This window comes from Chiloscyllium punctatum, chromosome 23, assembly GCF_047496795.1.
Source record: "Chiloscyllium punctatum isolate Juve2018m chromosome 23, sChiPun1.3, whole genome shotgun sequence".
Taxonomy (NCBI): domain Eukaryota; kingdom Metazoa; phylum Chordata; class Chondrichthyes; order Orectolobiformes; family Hemiscylliidae; genus Chiloscyllium; species Chiloscyllium punctatum.
Genome location: NC_092761.1, coordinates 88,646,328 through 88,660,055, shown reverse-complemented (window position 1 = coordinate 88,660,055; position 13,728 = coordinate 88,646,328). Strand labels below are relative to the sequence as shown.

The following is a 13,728-nucleotide window of genomic DNA, read 5'->3' as shown; positions in this document are numbered from 1 at the left end:
GCTTTCCCTTTCAACTACATTTACAAGACTCTGTGGAGATCCAGTTATTTATGATGACAACAGTAAGAGCACTACCCTCCCCTCATGTAATGACACAAATCTTGCTAACTGTTACTATGTGACCTTCAAACCATAATTTTTTTTCTCTTAATATTTATGTTGGGGCATTTGCAGACTCCTGAACAACTGGAGGAAGTGTCTGTCAATTTTGTCTTGTAAATAGTTTCTGCTCTTCCATGGAAAGCTGGCCATAAAGGTGACGTTCCATTGTTGGTCATGCTGCAATTCTGCCTCATACTTCACCACGTAGAAGTGCAGGATTATTACCCATTGTCTACAGGTAACATCTCATGCATCTCACCCTCCAACTTTCAATCAAGAAAAGACAGCATCTGAGGAGCAGGAGAAGGACAGAAGCCCTTCAACAGAAATGGGCTTCCTGATGAAGGGCTTATGCCTGAAACATTGATTCTCCTGCTCCTCGGATGCTGCCTGACCTGCTGTGCTTTTCCAGCACTACACTCTCCACTCTAATCACCAGTATCTGCAGTCCTCACTTTCTCCTTTCAATCGAGAAATTAAAGCATAATCCAAATATTTAAACTGCTCCATAATCACTTTCCTCCTCCCACAAAATCCAACCTTAGCTAGTTGCTTTATCTCCCGGATATAACAATTACTTTTATGTGGCAAAGTAAAAGTTACATATGAACAAGTGACATTTTGATGACATAATAAGAGTAAACAGCCACTGAACACATTCCATCCAAAGCCAATTTAACCAGCTCTATTATTGCTGCACCAGGTTATTACGTACTATAAAACTTTTTTTAAAATTCTAGGAACAAAAGTGAATGGTTACCTCCCACAGGACAGGGCAGCACTTCACCCTCCAAACGAGCCTCAACATCACCTCCACTACAGGTATCACCTGAAATCTTTCGGTAACTGGAGAAACAATAAAGATACACATCTTTTCACATTTTGACTAACATTAAACCACAAGGCATTTCCAAAACCCATTAAATCCAAAATAAACTAATCTTCAGTCAAGGCTTGAATTATAATAGGAACAAGGCTTTAAAAACTAGTTCATTAGGTGCAAAGTACTTTAGGATGCCCTTAGGTTACAATACGTAACTTGTCAAAGGAAAACTAGTGACTGAACATTTACCCTTTTGTTCGCTTGTATGTGGAGCCAATGGGGCAGGACACAGGGGGTGCATACATATTGCCCGTGAATTCTGGATCAGGGGTGCAGACCTCCGATGAAAAGTCCTCACTCAGCTTGAAACCAAAGTCACTAAAAGGAAATAAGCATTAAAACACATTAATTCACAGGAAATTCAAACGCATATTTAACAAATTATCATATGGAAATAGTAAGGCAGGCAAGAAAAGCTATAAATATGGGATTGGTTGTAAAATAGTCAAAAGGCCATGTAGAAACACTTGGCTTTCAGACAAAAATTATGTATAAATTTGACTAAACACTAGCTCTCACGTTTTGCACAAAAATTAAATTCCAAATCCCAGATATACTCACCGCTACTGATTTCACTTTGCTTTTCCTCAATACTAAACAGGCACTACATCCTACAATTAAATAAAAGCTATCCAAATGGTGTTCTTATATAAACAAATACGTATACAAATACTTATTTAAAACAAACTACTTTCTTATAGGTCTGCAGTAGAATAATTACTTCATAAACAGAGGATGATTTACTCAATTTAAAAGTAATGGGAAGTAATTTAATTCCTGAGAGACTGCCCTCAATTAGATAGTGATGATTTGTACCTCAATTCCATTTACTTACCTCCGTTGTCTATCCTTCCATACCTTCACACAACAAAATAAAACTAAACTGCCGAAACCCCTATTTGATGATTATATTCACATTGTTCTTTAAAAAGAGAAAGTGAATTTCAAATGTCTACACTACTTGGCATATGCAGAAAACTAGTTCCAGTTTCCATTTTAACATAGAATGTACAAGTGAATAATTTTATGATTATCTAATTTGTTGTGCTACACTCACCTTTAATTAATTTAACATCTGTCCTAAAAAAATTACTGGAAGTGATCATTAGGAATATTAAGGCAGGGCACACAAATCTCACTTCAGACAGGCAGAGTCAACATGGGTGTGATAAAGAGAAGTTGTTTTTGACTTGTTTATTAGAGAGTTCTTAGAAGAAATAATAAGCCAATATAGATAAAAAGAAACTTATCAATTTGGTGCACGTGGATTTTGGTATCCTTGTCCAGAATATCAGACTAAGTTAGTATGCTGCAGCACGTTATTAGGAAGGAAAATGGAATGTTGGTGCTTGCTGCAAAGGGAATGGAATAGGAGAGTAAATGATGCTTTGTTGCAGTTTTCCAAAGTATTGGTGAGAACACCTCTAGAGCTTACAGTGTACAGTTTTGGTCTCCTTATTTAAAAGGAGAAAATAGCTACATTAGAAACAGTTCACGAGAATGTTCATTCACATGATTCCTAGAATTATAGGATTATTTTAGGAGTAAGAGTTGGATTGGTTGGGCCCATACCAATGTTAGTATGAGAGGTGATCTTGAAACCAGACCTTGAAAAGGTCTCGACAGGGTAAATGCTGGGAGATTGTGGGAGACACTAGAACTAGGAAGCACAAGTTAAAAATTGGGAATTTACCATTTACAGTGGATTTTCTTTCAGAGTCAATGGATGCTGGGTCACTAAATACTTTTGAGGCAAAGGCAGATAGATTCACAATGAACAAGGAGCCAAGCATATAGGCAGGAAAGTGGAATAGAAGGGCACAAATCAGATCAGCCAGGATCTTATCAAATGACAGAGTTGGTGCAATGGGCCAAATGGCCGACTGCTGCTCCCAATTATATAGCGAGTTCAACATCCCCCAGTCATTTCAAGGTCAACAAGTATCTGGTTTCATAAACTTTCTTGGCAACACACTATTAATTTTCAGTGCTGATGGTCAGCAACTTTTGTCATATTTGTACTAATATGCAATTAGGCATTTGAAGATAAAACAAAGTTTGATAAAATCCAAAATGAGCACCTCATTAAATTATCTTCCTGCCTATATTTCCCTATGCTTTATTGATAGAAGCCAACCGCACACCAGATACAGTTCTGCAGAAAATGACTACCTTTGTGTTTCACCTAAAAACCAATTTTTTTTCACATACCCTAAACAGCAAACATCAGCATACCTCCCCAGTCATGTGGTGGACATTATTGCCAAATCCAACTCTGTCATAGCCTCAATGACCACGCGTACAGAATTCTAGTAGGTCAGTGATAACCCCACAAGAAATCAAACCTAATTTCTGGCCCTGACCATCTGCAACACCCTTGCCATCACCTGCTGAGATCAGCTCCATCAACATAAACCAGAGATCAAACCTGGAGCTTTCATGTGGCTGGTGCCACTGTCCTCACTACCCTGTGGCCGACCACTTCCACTCCCCCCTCCCACTCCCCCAGGTCCTGGGCATCCTCCACCATCGAATCCAAGCCACCTGACAATTGGGCAAAGAACATCTCATCTTCCACCTTGGGACCGTCAACCACACGGCATCAACATTGACTTCACTAGTTTTCAAATCTTCCCTCCCCTGACCTCATCCCAGATCCAAACCTCCAACTTGGCACTGCCCTCTTCACCTGTCCTACCTGTCCATCTTCCTTCCCACCTGTCCACTTCACCTTCCTCACCAACCTATCACTATTATTCCCCATCTGCATCTACCTATTGCCTTCCCAGCTATCTTCACTCCAGGCCCTTCCCCCTATTTAGTTCTCAGCCCCCTTCCTCCTCCACATCATGATGAAGGGCTTATGCTTGAAACATTGACTCTCCTGCTCCTCAGATGCTGCCTGACTGCTGTGCTTTTCCAGTGTCACACGTTTAGACTCTGGCCCTCCAGCATCTGCAGCCCTTACTTTCTCCTAGTAACTATCGTCAGGCAAGGATGATCTATTACTATGAGTAATCTAGATTCAAGTAAATAGAATTTCTTGATAGTTATCAGGGATGTTTAAACCACTACTAATAAACCCATATGTATCCTGAAAGAGCATTTGATGCATTCTGATACATAACACATTCAAATAATGCGCCCTGCCAACAGGACTTTTGCCATAACATTTAAAATATAAAAGTTAAATTAGTTCTTTTCAGGAAGCAACCTACGTCAAGACTAGCAAAAGTCACAATTAGGCAGTCTCCCTTCCTCAGCTAGGAGATTCATTTCATATGCATTATATATCAGAGACTTGCATTAAACCTCTACAAGAACAGGCTTAAGGAAAAGTTCATGATTCATTCACAACATAAATGATTAAATCAAGTAAACAAATGCTCAGGTACTCAGAGAATAAGGTAAAATTGTCATGGATGAATCGATAAATATAAATGATGTTGGTAACCTAGATAAACGGTACGGACTACTACATCTGCAGTCTGATGTAGTTACAAAGCTCATCACTAGTCATGGCTATCTTTTTTCAAAAAAAAGAGAAAACTTGATTTAATTAGTTTACCATTCATAGTCTTCTCTTGTACAGGAGCAGTTGCTGACTGTAATTGGCCTGTCAAAGTCTTCACCATTAAAGCAAGTAGCATGTGGAGTTCTTCGTTTGTAGACAACTTTCCGACCAAGTAAACATTCATTGCCGTGCTCATCAGAGGGAGACCACAGTTTGTAATCAGTCTCAGAACAAGGTACTCCTTAAAACGGGAGAGGTAAAGAGAGAACTTACTTTTTATTTTAAAAACTTCAAATGTATTGTACTTCAGTTGATTCGCAATTGTGAACAGCCCTCTAGATACACAATTCTGTGGCAATGAATTGATCACAGGCTTTGTTACTAGACTGCATTGATACATTATCTGTGGAGTATACTGATCCCCAATGGAGAGTACAAGACAGGCAATTTTAGATAAAGTAGATAAATGTGAACTGGTAGTCAGCCTCTTCCTGTATGGATGCACGACAGCTCCTCACATACAGGCTATTTTGTAAGAATAATAAAAAAAATGTGGAAAGAGATTTATATTGCAGGATTTCATGATCCTTGTTGAGAGCAGAGTGAGTGAATATGTGAATTAAATTCACAACCTCACAATTTCTCCTATTCAAGGACCTGTCAGCAAATAAACATTAATTAAAAGATTAAAGGGTAGACCATGTTATGAAGTTGTAGATGTGTACTGTCTTTTTAAGGGAGTTGAAATTTCTGGTTGGCACAAAGTGTTCTGAAAGATTTTAAAATGTAACAGTAGGTGAAACAAACAGCTGGAGCCATGTTGTCATGATACAAAAACAAATTCAAATTCAACCAGTTTAAATTATGCCCCAGATACCAAAATCTAATCAAATTTGCATTTAGTATTTTAACAACAGCAAAGAAATGAAATGATCTGATGTTTCGGCTCATATAATCGGGCATTTTGAACAGTTGGAGGGAGAACTGCCAAGAAAACAATAAGTATAGACTTCTGGCAAATAGCTCTCTGAAAGGTTCATATGAAAGACCTGAGAAACAGATTACTGAAGAAAAGACAACAGAGGAAAATCTACAGATAAAGATACAAAAAAGAAGATTTGACAGCTGGCTGGTTTTGAAATGTGAATTTATTTTGTAAATCTTAATCGGGGTTTTTAAATCGGACGAGAATTGTAGAGTGGGAAGGTAAAAATAGGTTGAAGAGAAAGGAGTTGTAAATAGTTGTTAAGAAATAAAATTGTTAATTTACTATAAATAGTATCCTCTGGGATAGTTCTTTGCCTCTCAAAATTTAACAGATTACAGTGCGAGGTGAGCTTCTCGGTGTGTTGGGTTTAAATTAGCAAAGGGCTTTACCCTGTGTTGTAGCAATTCTAACACCCTGAAATAGGTTTATCTATGTAAAGATAGGTAGGGAATTGGCCACCTTACTTCTGTTTTGAAGTGCAATCTTCAAAAAAAGCAGATCTTTTATTTTTAAATGGATACAGAAGAAATACTTAAATCATTAAAATACAAAGCAGAAATATAATTTGTTTTGCATGCATTTATCCAAATTTCTTTTAAATGTTGTAACTGTATTTGTATCTACCACCTTCTCTAGAAGTTCATTCCACACATGAAACACTGTAAAAAAGTTACTTGTGCTTTTCAAAAGTCCTTTTTCCTCTCACCTCAAAAAGTATTGAACTTCCCCATCCTCGGGAAAAGATACCTGCCATTCACCATATCTATACCGCTCAATTTTATAAACTTATATAAAGGTCACCCCTCAATCTCCTACCTCCAGTAAAAAAAAGTCCCATCCGTGGGTGGCACGGTGGCACAGTGGTTAGCACTGCTGCCTCACAGCGCCAGAGACCCGGGTTCAATTCCCGCCTCAGGCGACTGACTGTGTGGAGTTTGCACGTTCTCCCCGTGTCTGCGTGGGTTTCCTCCGGGTGCTCCGGTTTCCTCCCACACTCCAAAGATGTGCTGGTCAGGTGAATTGGCCATGCTAAATTGCCCGTAGTGTTAGGTAAGGGGTAAATGTAAGGGTACAGGTGGGTTGCGGGTCGGTGTGGACTTGTTGGGCCGAAGGGCCTGTTTCCGCACTGTAAGTAATCTAATCTAATCTGATCTAATCTAGATCGCCTTATAACTCAAGACTTCCATTCCTGGCAACAATTTCAATATTTATTCAATGTTCAAGAACTGCTTGATGGGGGAGGTAACAAACAGTACCCTTGTTTGGATTTTCTTCAATTTTTGTTAGTTTCTTCAGCAATTCTATTCCTGCTGGCCCCATCTCTCTTCGGGTCATTGTAAGTGATGTCACAATGAAGCGGTGACATTTGTTTTAGCATTTGGTGAAATCTTGGCAATGCTAAAGTTGTTGATTGTTGCTCCTACCCACAGTGTCAATCCCAGCTAGTCATGGCAACAGTAACCCTGTACTGTACATATTTTTCACTTCCAATAATTCAGAACAAAGAGTCACTTCATGCCTGAAAACACATGCACAGCACTGATGAACAACCATCATGAGAAAGCAATAAACGCCTTCATTCAAGGACATCAAGATAAATGCAGAATACTTCACTGCTTTAAATATCTATTATATGATTGTGTAATTGTCTCTGAAAGAACAACTAATAAAAATAACAGACATTAGAGACGTTTGATAAATCCTTTATGTGGGATTAGCAAATATTTAAAGCTGTACTCTCCTTTCCAAACTGTTGAGAAAACAGGAGGAGAGAGTGAAATTTCATTAAAAAGTAGTGAAAGATCAACACAAACTTACCCAATGCCAATGTTGTATTGATCTGTAGTATTAGCCAACTGTGGGACTGCTGGGCATATGACCCAAAGATTGTGAAGACAGTGCTTTTCTCTCCAGGCTCAGTAAGTAATCCATATATAACAACAGTCTTTTGAGTGAAGTTAAAAATCTTCCACGTCTCCCCCTCATTGGTACTGTACCTTTTCATTAAAAGAGATTGCATAAGTAAAACAATGTTGCATTTGGTTGTTTACAAACAGCTAAATAATCTTCCCATTGACACATCTCTACTATACATTAATTTCATACTATATTGGAAAATACAAAAATAATGCTTCAAAAAATACAATATAATCCAAAACTTTAATGAAACGCTACAATAAAAGAAGGGGATGAATAAAAAAAAATTATAAAAGTAACCAAAAGTAAAGATTTTCAAAGAGATAATACTAGTCATTTTCTTAAAAGTTAAAAAAAATACACTGTCTTTGGTTTACTCACTTCAGCTGGGTGGTAGGGGAGCCCTGAGGGATTGCCAATAGGATTCCTCCATGGTCAGCCCAAGAATAATAGTGGGGACCTTCAAGGGCCTGAAGAAACAACAAAAGACAGAACATAATCAAATCATCTTCACAATGCCATTCTCCCCCCAGTTTCACCTGGACGCTCTTTTCCGATCATTCTCCAAATGGGTTTGAGTGGCACTCCTTATACAGGCAACTGGTTGGACAATCCAAACATTCACCGCTTTATAATCATTCACTTCAAAAATGAATCAGGAAGACGAATTAACTGTTCCAGTCTAACTTTCCCACAGGAATGAAGGAAAAATATCTGTTATTCAGGGAAAAACTTCAAAAAGGTCAACAGAAAGACAGAAAAAGAGCTATAAAGAAAAGATAGGACATAGAAAAAAAAAGCACAGAATATAAAGACACATAGCAAAAGTGTCTACAAAAATAAAATGAAAAAAAAGTGACTTAAGTAAACATTGGTCCTTCAGAGGATGAGAAGGTCATTTAGTAATGGGATATGATGAAATGAGCAAAGCACTGAACAGGTATTTTGTATCGATCTTCACTGGAGGACACTAATAACATGCCAGTAATTGACAAAGAGACAAAGGTAGGTAAGGACCTAGAAACAATAATTATTATGGAAGAGGTAGTGTTGGGCAAGCTAATGAAGCTAAGGATAACAAGTCTCTTGGCCCTGATGGAATGCATCTCAGGGTACTAAAAGAGATAGTGGGAGAAATAGCAAGTGTACTGGTGGTAGCTTCTCAAAATTTGCTGAACTCTGGGGTAGTCCCAGCAGATTGGAAAACAGCAAATGTGACACCATTGTTTAAAAAGGGAGGTAGACAGAAGATGAGAATTACAGACCAGTTAGCTTAACCTTTGTACTGGGGAAGATGCCGGAGTCTATTGTCAAGGAAGAAATAGCAAGGCATCTCAATAGAAATTGTCCCATTGGGCAGACACAGCATGGGTTCATGAAAGGTTTAACAAATTCTTTGGAATTCTATGAAGATATTACGAACAAGGTGGACAATGGGGACCCAGTACTTAGATTTCCAAAAGGCCTTCAACAAGATGCCACACAACAGGCTGCTGTGTTACATGTAAAGTATTAACATAGATAGAGGATTGATGACTAACAGGAAGCAAAGAGTGGGGATAAATGAGTGCTATTCTGGCTGTCAATCAGTGACTAGTGGCATGTCTCAGGGATCAATGTTGGGACCACAATTATTCTTAACTTATTCAGAAGATTTGGAGTAGTGGACCATGTGTAGTGTGTCAAAGTTTGCCGATGACCCTAAGATGAGTGTGCAGGCAAAGTGTGCAGAGGACTGTGAAACTTTGCAGAGGTACACAGATACATTGAGTGAGTGGGCAAAGGTCTGGTAGATGGAATACAATGTTAATAAATGTGAAGTCATCCATTTTGGTAGAAGTAACAGTAAAAAGGATTATTACTTGAATGGTAAAACGTTGCAGCATGCTGCTATGCAGAGGGATCTGGGTGTCTTTGTTCATGAATCACAGAGGGTTGATCTGCAGGTACAACAAGTAATTAGGAAGGCAAATAGAATTTTGTCCTTAATTACTAAAGGGGTTGAGTTTAAAAGCAGGGAGGCTATATTGTAGCTAAACAGGGTGCTGGTGAGGCCACACCTCGCATTCTGTGTGCAGTTTTGGTCTCCTTACTTAAGAAACGATGTACTAGCACTGGAGGGAGTGCAGAGGAGATTCACGAAATTGATTCTGGAGTCGAGGGCATTGGCTTATGAGGAGAGACTGAGTAGACTGGGATTAAATTCATTGGAATTCAGAAGAATGGGGGAGGTGGGGAGATCTTACAGAAACATAGAGAGGATGTTTCCATTGGCAGGTGAAGCTAGGAGAAGCGGGCAGAGCCTCAAGATTAGAAGGAGCAGATTTAGGACTGAATTGAGACGGAACTTCTTAACCCAGAAAATTGTAAATCCATGGAATTCCTTGACACTACTTCAGTAGACATTTTTAAAGCTAAGATTGATTTTCTTTTGAACAATAAAAGAATTAAGAGATACAATGAGAGGGTGGGTAAGTGGTGCTGAGTCCACAAAAAGATCAGCCATGATCTTACAGAGTGGCGGAGCGGGCTCAAAAGGGCCTGATGGCCAACTCCTGCTCCTAGTTCCTATGCTCTTGTGTAAGACTCTCACCTTGTTCTAGCACATTAACGTTTACTATAATAGGTTTATGGAAGCTCATGTATTTTTAGACTCTCTGTCAAACATTTGACATAGCAGAGAATTCCAAGACCACGGACGCTGTACATGATAAAGGTAAAAGGAACAACCCATTGATTCAATCAGCATCACTTGTTTGGATGAGTGGGAAAATAAGTAGCCTGTAAACTTTGCAACAATACTCTAACTGATAATTAGCATTTTAGTATCATCTTTCTCATGTCTGGGTTTGGAACAGGAAAAGAAAATCACCAGGTATAGGGAAAATATCAGATTGTTGCTTGAAGTTACCAAAGCAAAAGGCAAAAAATTTTATTTCCATAGCTTCCTCAAGCCTTCAGGATGTTTCAAGGTAGGTACAACTAATTAAGTCTTTTTAAAATGCAGTGAAAGTCTGTCATAATCCAAAACACAAGACTGCTTAGCAATAAAACTAATTTTTAGCTAGCAAAATGAAGATTTAAACAAACATTTACCTATTTTTGGGAACTATGAGACCCCTGCGCTATAAGAAAATATTTTGGATACCAAGTATTATAATATTGGACATCCAGTGTAGCCATTGTTGTAATGTGGAAAATGCAAAAGCCATTCTTCATACAGCAATCCCCCAAAAAGAACAATTTATTTTACTTATTCATAATACAAATCATTGTAAGGCCAACATTTATCTCTCATTCTTAAATGCCCTTGAAATGAGATCATGATCAGATACCACTTTTTCCTGTGGTATTGGTTGAGGCTAAATATTAGCCAGGAGGACTTTGGTCCTCTTCTTTGAATATGTCATAAACACATGTGCCTTTCAGAACAAAATAATTTGGCATTCAGAACCAACTTCAGATACTGTCTAGATTGGTTACTTATTGTTGTTTCATAATAGAGTGAAATGCTTAGTAATCCATATACAGTTTCCACGGTTGTTACCACAGGCAGCGAGAGGTTAGAATCAGTGATAGGGGACTCCCTCAATGTATAGATTAATAATAAATAATAATAATAATAATAATAATAATAATAATACCTATATTACCTCAATCTTTAATTGCAACAATGCAAAAAACTAAAACACACTGCCACATTTTCCACATTCTTTGCCATGCTGCCCTTCTTGGTGGATCCAATTGTCCAAATACAATACTCTGCACAGCCTCTCATTCTGGAACCTTAAATTTTAGGATCTCATTTGCCCTTTCTACCAGCATCACACATGATTTAAAGGTATTTTCCAGTGAAATGGCAAGCTAATCATTCATCCTCCATGTCTCCTCTGGACAATCCCCTCTTCCTTTGTACTTTTCACCTTTTTATGTTCAGTTCATGCCTTTCCATTTTCCTCATAATGAAAGCTGCAATATTTGGCCCAAATTCCTTACTCAGACTCTTCAGCAACTGTTTTATTTCAACCTTACTATTTATGATCTTCTCAATATCAGCTACGATCAAATGGTAGAGCAGACTGGATGGGCTGAGTAGCCTAATTCTAATCCTATATATTGCCTTATGGAATTAGCATGAAATTCAGCATTTTACTGCAATGCTTTCTCCAATATGCATCAAATAAAACAAAATTAAACCACACTTGTTGTAATGTATTAATTGCCAATTCTAAAAGCAACACTTCTGCAATTTTTTGAATGATATAATTTGAAAGTGTTTTCTTTTCATTGCAGTTAGCTTTACATAATAAAACTAGTTTTACAAAAGCACATTACCTCACGCCATCGAGCTCCAGCGCTACTTGAAACATAAACATTTGGTTTGTTTGCCAAGTTCTTGCCAATGGAACCTGTGGGAGAGAGAAATTAGGGAAGCACAAATGAAATCACTGCTGCATCCTTTGATGAACAACAACAGCACAGTCCAAGACAAAATACTTGGTTATTAATGGTTGTAATTTGTGTATTGTTATGTGCACTTTCCTCCAAGCTGACCAAACATCAGGATCAGTACATGAATCAAACAATTAATCTTGGATCAGCACATCTTTAAATTTGGTAAAAACAAGGACCGCAGATGCTGGAAACCAGAGTCTAGATTAGAGTGGTACTGGAAAAGCACAGGTCAGACAGCATCCAAGGAGCAGGAAAGTCGATGTTTCAGGCAAAAGCCCTTCATCAGGAATAGAGGCAGGGTGCCTGCAGTGCCTCTATTCCTGATGAAGGGCTTTTGCCCAAAACATCGAACTTCCTGCTCCTCGGATGCTGCCTGACCTGCTGTGCTATTCCAGCATCGTTCTAATCTAGACCCCACATCTTTAAATTTGCCGAATGTTGCCAAGGTTATAACTGTAATAAAATATCATAGTTAGTTTATAATTACCTCATCTAAACAGAAGCATAGCTTGAACATGAAAACAGCAGGTGGGAGGGAATGGACTTGGTTCCCCATTACTAAAAAATGATAAATTGCTTTGCTGTAGAATTCAAAGCATTTTGTAATTAGGTTGCTGATTCAATATTGATAGCAGCAGAATATTAATTATCTTCTCCTTTGTCTGCCCATGAAACCAAGGAACACAGTGGCAGTAGAGGACAGTGTAGCAAGGAGGATTGACACTACTCTCAACAAAGCACAAGTTCAGATTCTTACGACACCTGCCCAGTGCCACAATTTGGGAAATTTGTTCAGGGCTAGGGATTAACTTGAAGTGGGAACGGTGGGTTGAGTCATCGTGGACCATGTAGATACCAAAGATATAGGCAGGACAAAAGGAAGATCTGCAGAGCCGTTAAGAAGAACTAAGCAAACGCGAGGACTGCCAATGCTGGAGGAATTTAGAGTTGAAGACTGTGGTTTTGGAAAAGCACAGCCAGTCAGGCAACAACCGAGGAGCAGGAGACTCAACATTTAAAGCATATGTCCTTCATCAGGAATGAAGGCTGCACCGAAGGATGCTGAGAGGTAAATGGGAGGGGGGGGGGGGGGGAGATGGGCTGGTGGGGGGGAAATGCGATGGGTAGATGAAGTTGGGATTGAAGATGAAGGTGGAGAGGTTGGAGCAGATAGGTGGGAAGGAAGATGAACAGGTAGGACAGTTCAAGAGGGTGGTGCTTGGATCTGGGATAAGGTGGCTGGAGAAGAAATTAGGAAACTGGTGAAATCAACATTGATCCCGTGTGGTTGGAGGGTCCCAAGGCAGAAATAAGGCCTTCTTTCTCCAGGTGTCGGATGGCTAGAGTTTGGAAGTGGAGAAGGCCCAGGGCTTTCATGTCCTCGGCAAAGCGGGAGGGGGAGTTAAAGTGTTTGGCCACAAGGAGTGGGGTTGTTTAGTGCATATTTCCCAGAGATTTTCTCTGAAATGTTCCACAAATTAGTGTCTTGTTTCCTCAATATAGAGGAGACCACATCGAGGGCAATGGACACAGTGGATGATGTGTGTCTAAGTACAGATAAATCTCTGTCAGATGTGGAAGGATCCTTTGGGGCCTTGGATGGAGGTGGGGGCGAGCTCTTTGTGGGCACAGGTTTTGCACTTCTGGTGGTGGCAGGGAAAGGTGCCGGAGTGGACAGTGGGTTGGTGGAGGGGGAGGGGGGGCGGGGGTGCGCAGCGTGTGGACCTAACAAGGGAGTTGCAGATGGAATGGTCGCTATGGAACACAGACAGGGGTGGAGAAGGAAATACGTCTCTGGTGGTGGGGTCTATTTGTAGGTGGTGGAAAATCGTGGTGGATGATGGGTTGAACCTAGAGGTTGGTGGGGTG

General features: G+C 39.4%; 1 protein-coding gene across 2 annotated transcripts in view; it reads right to left on the bottom strand.

Annotated features, from left to right (window-relative positions):
- The window catches only part of sorl1 (sortilin-related receptor, L(DLR class) A repeats containing), a 195,923-nt gene that overhangs the window by 80,960 nt on the left and 101,235 nt on the right, over window positions 1–13,728 (bottom strand). For both annotated transcript variants that reach the window (XM_072593453.1, XM_072593454.1), the window contains exons 11-16: window positions 11,740–11,813; window positions 7,786–7,874; window positions 7,306–7,484; window positions 4,554–4,740; window positions 1,175–1,303; window positions 863–948 (exon numbers count right to left, since the gene is read on the bottom strand). In XM_072593453.1, the coding sequence (XP_072449554.1) occupies window positions 863–948; window positions 1,175–1,303; window positions 4,554–4,740; window positions 7,306–7,484; window positions 7,786–7,874; window positions 11,740–11,813 (744 nt within the window). The remainder of the gene's footprint in view (window positions 1–862; window positions 949–1,174; window positions 1,304–4,553; window positions 4,741–7,305; window positions 7,485–7,785; window positions 7,875–11,739; window positions 11,814–13,728) is intronic.